Raw genomic sequence first — 6,368 nt, 5'->3', positions numbered from 1 at the left:
CAAGAAAAAATCTGGAATAATTATAAGAGCCGCCACTTTCTTTTTTATTTGACCCCCTTAAAAATACTATTCTCTTAATTTTAATTTATGTATTTCAATTTAATTCCGCACAAAGTTTTAAAAAGATTTTAAACTAAAAGAATTACTTATAAAAAAAGTAGTATTGATTTTCAACTTACTAGAAAGAAGAAAAAGACAAATTAGATGATTCTTCTATATTAATTAATAACGTAGAATTTTTCTAGTAAATATTTTTTAAAAACTATTTTTTTTACATTCAATTACATGATTTATATTTTACAATGACATAGATATGTATCTTAATTTAGATCATATATATATTTTATAATCTTTATTCTGAAATTTCGTACTCGATAATTGCATACATCAGAGGGAAGAGCGTAACTAATGAAAATAAAATATTTTCTTTTAATTGTCAAAATTCTCTTACGGAGAAGTCCCAAAATATAAATTTTGATTAATATTCTTTTAAACGAAAAGACTTACAATATAAAATACTTTCTATATACTTATAAATATTTTCAATTCTATTTGTAAAATATCAAAAAAATACAATCTAATTTTATTTTATAAAATGATCAAATTGATTATGACAATAAAAAATGAACTAATGATCGAGGAAGTATATAAAAGTAAGAAGCTAAAAGCCGCCAGTAAATATTAATATATAACCTGTCACCGTACTCCACGGTATTTATTTCTGGATAAGACAGAGGACTACGAAATTTGCGCTTAGTTTATTCAAACACTAAATCTTACATTTTGTCACAAATCAAACTCACAACTCTCAACCAACTAATAGAAAATTCACATTAGGTCTCCATCAAGGCATCTTCCTACTTACCTATAAATACCTTTCATTTTACAACTTGTTTCCCATCAACTAATTTTACTAACACATTAAAAAATGAGGCTTTCTGAATTCACTACTCTTTTCTTACTATTTTCTGTGCTTTTGCTGTCTGCCTCTGCAGAGCAATGTGGTTCACAGGCCGGAGGCGCACTTTGTGCCTCTGGACTGTGTTGCAGCAAATTCGGTTGGTGTGGTAACACTAATGAGTATTGTGGTCCTGGTAATTGTCAGAGCCAGTGTCCTGGCGGTCCCGGTCCTTCAGGGGACCTAGGCGGTGTTATTACAAATTCCATGTTTGATCAAATGCTTAATCATCGCAATGATAATGCTTGTCAAGGAAAGAATAATTTCTATAGTTACAATGCATTTGTTACTGCTGCCGGGTCTTTTCCTCGATTTGGTACTACTGGGGATATCACTGCCCGTAAAAGGGAAATTGCTGCTTTCCTTGCCCAAACTTCCCATGAAACTACTGGTACGATGATTTGAATTTGATCAATTCAACATTTAGATCGAACAATTATAATTTCATTGTAATTGATTATGTACCTGTTTATATATATAGGAGGATGGCCTGCGGCACCAGATGGGCCATACGCATGGGGTTACTGTTTCCTTAGAGAACAAGGTAGCCCAGGCGATTACTGTACACCAAGTAGTCAATGGCCTTGTGCTCCTGGAAGGAAATATTTTGGACGAGGTCCAATTCAAATTTCACAGTAAGCTAAATAAAACTATTTATGTTATAATAAAATTTGATGAACTTGTACTGTCTAATTATGTGTATTTTGACATTTGAAAACAGCAACTACAACTATGGGCCATGTGGAAGAGCCATTGGAGTGGACCTTTTGAACAATCCTGATTTAGTAGCCACAGATCCAGTCATTTCATTCAAATCAGCTATCTGGTTCTGGATGACTCCTCAATCGCCAAAGCCTTCTTGTCACGATGTCATCACCGGAAGATGGCAACCATCTGGCGCTGACCAAGCAGCTAATCGCGTCCCTGGATTCGGTGTCATCACAAACATCATCAATGGTGGCCTGGAATGTGGTCACGGCAGTGACAGCAGGGTCCAGGATCGGATTGGATTTTATAGGAGGTATTGTGGAATTCTTGGAGTTAGCCCAGGTGACAATCTTGATTGCGGCAATCAGAGGTCTTTTGGAAACGGACTCTTAGTCAATACTGTGTAATGATCGACTTCATCATATAAGGCCCCAACTACAAATAAATTTAGTATGTACGAAATTGTATGAATTATGATTGTAATATGATGGGACCTTGTCTTATAATCGTTTGTTTCGATAATAAACAAAGACTACGATGGTTCTTATTCTAATTAATGTTGTGACGGGTCATATGTTAATTAGCATTATGGAAGCTTGTTAACAATCGAGCTATTTCATTACGTTATTTAGGAAAGCATTTAACTTCTAATTTAACCTTATCGTATTAAGTTAGTTAATATTTTTTAATGGTGTGAGAATTGAGAAAAGAACTTTCACTATAAAAAAAAATGCAATCATAAATATACACATTAATAAAGAGTCCTAAAATCTTTATTTGTATTAGTTAAATGTCATCAGATTCAATATTATTAAAACACTTAGAGATATATACAAAAAATTTAATTATTTTAAAAAATACATATTTAATAATAATTAAACTATTATCATTAATTAATAACGTAGGATTTTGAATTGAAAAATAGTGGTGTGTTGATGCTGCACAATGGTGATTGAAGGGAGAGATGACGATTTATATATTGGATACATTTTGATGTGGCCACTTCAATTACTGACAATTGAATAGATGAATTAATTCCTACATGTGAATGAATAATAATGAGAAAATGTACGAGTATTTCAAAATTTATGATCGAAATTTCAGAGATATATTTTAATTGAATTAAGTTTTTATTATTTTTCTGAACTCAAACTTTTTTATAATTTTTTAGCATCTGTTTGATTTATATGACATCTAAATATTTTTTATGTTTCTTAATTGCGTGGAGTCGCAGAATATGTCACGTAAGATAAAAGGTATATAAAATTACAAAAAATAAATCGAAAGAGATAATATGATTTTATTTTAATTAATATGTGTCTCTGGAATTTCGATTATAAATTTGTGTCTTATCCAAATAATAGTTGAGTAAAAGATATCCCAATAATATACCAAATCAAGTGAGCATATATGAAGGGGCTAGTCCATATTACCATATATATATTGGTTTTATTTACTTAAGAGCCTTCCCATTTTTCCTTTTACACTTAGTCATTTAATCAACACAGATACAATGTATCTCAAAGAGGTCTCCATCAATGAACCTCAATTTTTTCCGCAAGCATTACTTTTTTTTAGGGCGTACAAAATTGAATCAAAAACAGAATTAAATTATAAATTGAGTCAAATCGAAAAAAAGATTGACTAGTGATTTGGTTTAATTTGGTTTGATGTTGAGAAAAAAATTCGAATATATTTGGGTTGGTTTGCTTTCAAGTAAAAAAAATCAACTCGATATCAAATTAATCCGACATTATATATATAATTTTAAATTTTATTTTATACGTAAAAATATTTATTTTAATATAATTTTTTAAATATCTCTTATACTTTTTCATAGTTTTTATCTTTTAAAATACTTATTTAATGTTTGGAAGTTAGAATTCTTAATGATCTAATAAAGATTATAGTCTATACATGTTGGTAATTATAACAAAGTTTAAATAAAAATAAATTTAATATTAATGCAAAAGAAAATCAATTCAACACTAAGAATGACAATAATATTGAATATTTATTTTTTTAGGTTTACATAGATATATTTAGACAATTAAAATAATGATCTAATTTTACTTCTTTTAATATTTCGTCATGTAACTAATACTTACTAAACTTATTTTAGCATGATTTAGTAGTTTAAATAATGATCAATTTCATTATGACTTATTAATTTACAATATTTTTTACGCGATTTTATTATTATTTTTGTTGGATATTGTAGTGTCATTAATCATAATATATATTTGTTTTATTTACTTGAGAAATAACTTGGATAGTTGCATTTTGGTAGGACTAAAGAAATATTTGAATACAAGTATATTATATGTTTGTATGAAAACTTTATCGAAAAAATTCAAAAAAATCCAAAAAATCCGAAGAAACCCGAAGTTGAAAAATCCGAGTTCTATTGATTTGGTTTGATTTATAAATTTAAAAATCCAACACAAATAATTTAATTTGATACTTGAAAAACCCGAACTAACTCGGTCATGTACACCCCTACTTTTCCCTTAGGAAGTTACAACTTCTTCGAAAGTCAAATCAATGTGCATGTGGTTACAACACATTTGGTAACATAAAACTTATGTGCAAATGATTTTGTGTTTTAATTCCTTGAATCATCTTCATGTACACTCCACAATACCTAAGTAGCTGTGACAAAATAGATTATTTTTTCAATAGTACCTGCGCCTTTTGTTCTATTGATAACTTGAACCAGCTACACTGAGACTGAGATACGACCAAAACTCCTGCGGGAGACACTAGTGGGGAATTTTCACAAAAAAAGTAAAAAGTATTTATTATCCGAGCAATTCCTGTTATTAAGAGTAGTAATTACTGGAACCTCAATATTTTTGGGTCCAAAGAATATTATTAAGTTCATGTCGTTTGGCAATCAAGGAAATCATTTCATTGAAATAGTTTTGAGGTTAGAAGTTGAGTTAATGAGTAACTATATATAAAACCCAATAATCATTGGAATCTTGTTGGTTCAAATGACACCAAAGAAAGGGAAAAGAGTCTGATATACCCCTCAACTTTGTCATTTGGAGCTGATATACCCCTCATTATAAAAATGGCTCATATATGCTCTTACTGTTATACAAACGACTCACATATACCCCTGCCGTTACAAAATGGTTCACATATACCCTTCATTTAACGGAAGTTAAAAAATTAGTTTTAAATTTATATTTATTACTTCTAATTTTTTTTTTAAAATTATTTAGTGGTATATATGATTCTTCTATTTCAAGGTATATTTTAATTTTTTTCATTCATAAATTATTTTTTGACTTCTTTTATTATAATTATTTGAGTTTCTTATTCTTATTTTGTTTTTTTCTTTCATTCCTTAGTTTAAAGAAAAAAAATTAAACTATTTTTTTTGTGCGTATTGTAATTTAATTTCGTATTCGAAGAAAAAATTTGGTCATCTACAATAAGTTTTACAAGAATATTAGTGAAACATAAATAAATTTGATTATCAAAATAATAATTATAAATTAGTCATTGGAACAAAAAAAAGTCAAAAAAATATGTTTGACGAGGATTAAATTTACTCATATGGGATTATTTTTTTTAGAAAAAAATAATAAAAATTTGGATTAAAATTATTTTTTTTCCATTTCCGTTAGAGGAAAAGGGTATATGTGAGCCATTTGTTTACAAGTAGGGGTATATATGAGTCACATTCATAACAAGGGGCATATCAGCTCTAAATAATAAAGTTCAGGGGTATATCAGACCCTTTTCCCCAAAGAAATTGATAATCCTCAACAAGTGAAAAAAACACTTTTAGACGCTAGGTTAATTTTTATAAATAGTTGCGTGTTTAGATAAAAATATTGTAAAACTAATAATTAGGAACTAAATATGTTTTGATAAAAGAATTATGATAAACACTTTTTCTACAGATCGAGATGGTTGTGGCTGATTTTTGGTTTATGCACTTTAAATATTACCAAACACGTAAATAAATCAAAAAATATTTTATACACTATTTAAACTAGCTTATAATAATAAGATTAGTCAAACACTTCCGAGGATGAGACATGATTTGAAGTCTATAAATTTTAAATTTATCACTAATTCATAACTAGTTAACCTAATTAAATTTGTTATTAAATGTTATATATATATATATATATATATAACAAATTGAGTTTTTAACATAATTACAAAGTCTAATTAAAAGTTATTGAATTTGTCTGAAAATGTATTAGCTCTAGCTTTTAAAATTTAAACCCTCTTATTAATACATAGAAAGCTAGCTAGCTACAGGCTCACATGCATCATTAATAAATAAAGTATTTAGAAGTTAGATCTAAAGCAAAAGAGATCCTGACCAGATTGGATATCTAAGTTGTAATACACTTTAATGAACAAATTACGATAGTATATGAGGCGGAATTAAAATTATAAGTTTGAAATATTAAATTAATTTTATTTAGGAGTTCACAAGTTAATATACATATATTTATTTAATTTTTCATATAAATATACGATTTAAAATTTTTTTATAAATTCGTTCGAACACATAAATCCACTTAGCTAGCTCAATCTCGAAATAGTACTAGCCATTGAAGATATTATATGATTGACTTGATTTTTTAAATACAAGAGTCGTGAAGGACTTCTATAGATTTGATCAAAATCATATGGTAATATATATAGAGAGAGAGGGGGGGGGGGAGAATTG

General features: G+C 28.3%; 1 protein-coding gene across 1 annotated transcript; it reads left to right on the top strand.

Moving 5' to 3' along the window:
• Nucleotides 1–897: 897 nt before the first annotated feature.
• On the top strand, nucleotides 898–2,223 carry LOC107002341 (basic 30 kDa endochitinase). Its single transcript, XM_015200321.1, has 3 exons — nucleotides 898–1,349; nucleotides 1,440–1,593; nucleotides 1,680–2,223. The coding sequence occupies exons 1-3, from the start codon at nucleotides 929–931 to the stop codon at nucleotides 2,071–2,073; spliced, it is 969 nt and encodes a 322-aa protein (XP_015055807.1). The 5' UTR covers nucleotides 898–928; the 3' UTR covers nucleotides 2,074–2,223.
• The last annotated feature ends 4,145 nt before the right edge of the window (nucleotides 2,224–6,368 follow it).

Source organism: Solanum pennellii, chromosome 10, assembly GCF_001406875.1.
Source record: "Solanum pennellii chromosome 10, SPENNV200".
Taxonomy (NCBI): Eukaryota; Viridiplantae; Streptophyta; class Magnoliopsida; order Solanales; family Solanaceae; genus Solanum; species Solanum pennellii.
Note: the sequence above shows the minus strand (reverse complement) of the source record. Positions and strands in the feature narration are given on the sequence as shown.

Excerpts from the sequence above, each read along its gene's own strand:
- LOC107002341 (XM_015200321.1), top strand. The coding sequence starts at position 929 with ATGAGGCTTTCTGAATTCACTACTCTTTTCTTACTATTTTCTGTGCTT. Across the intron at positions 1,350-1,439 it reads AACTTCCCATGAAACTACTG|GAGGATGGCCTGCGGCACCA; the intron begins GTACGATGATTT and ends TTATATATATAG. Across the intron at positions 1,594-1,679 it reads GGTCCAATTCAAATTTCACA|CAACTACAACTATGGGCCAT; the intron begins GTAAGCTAAATA and ends ATTTGAAAACAG.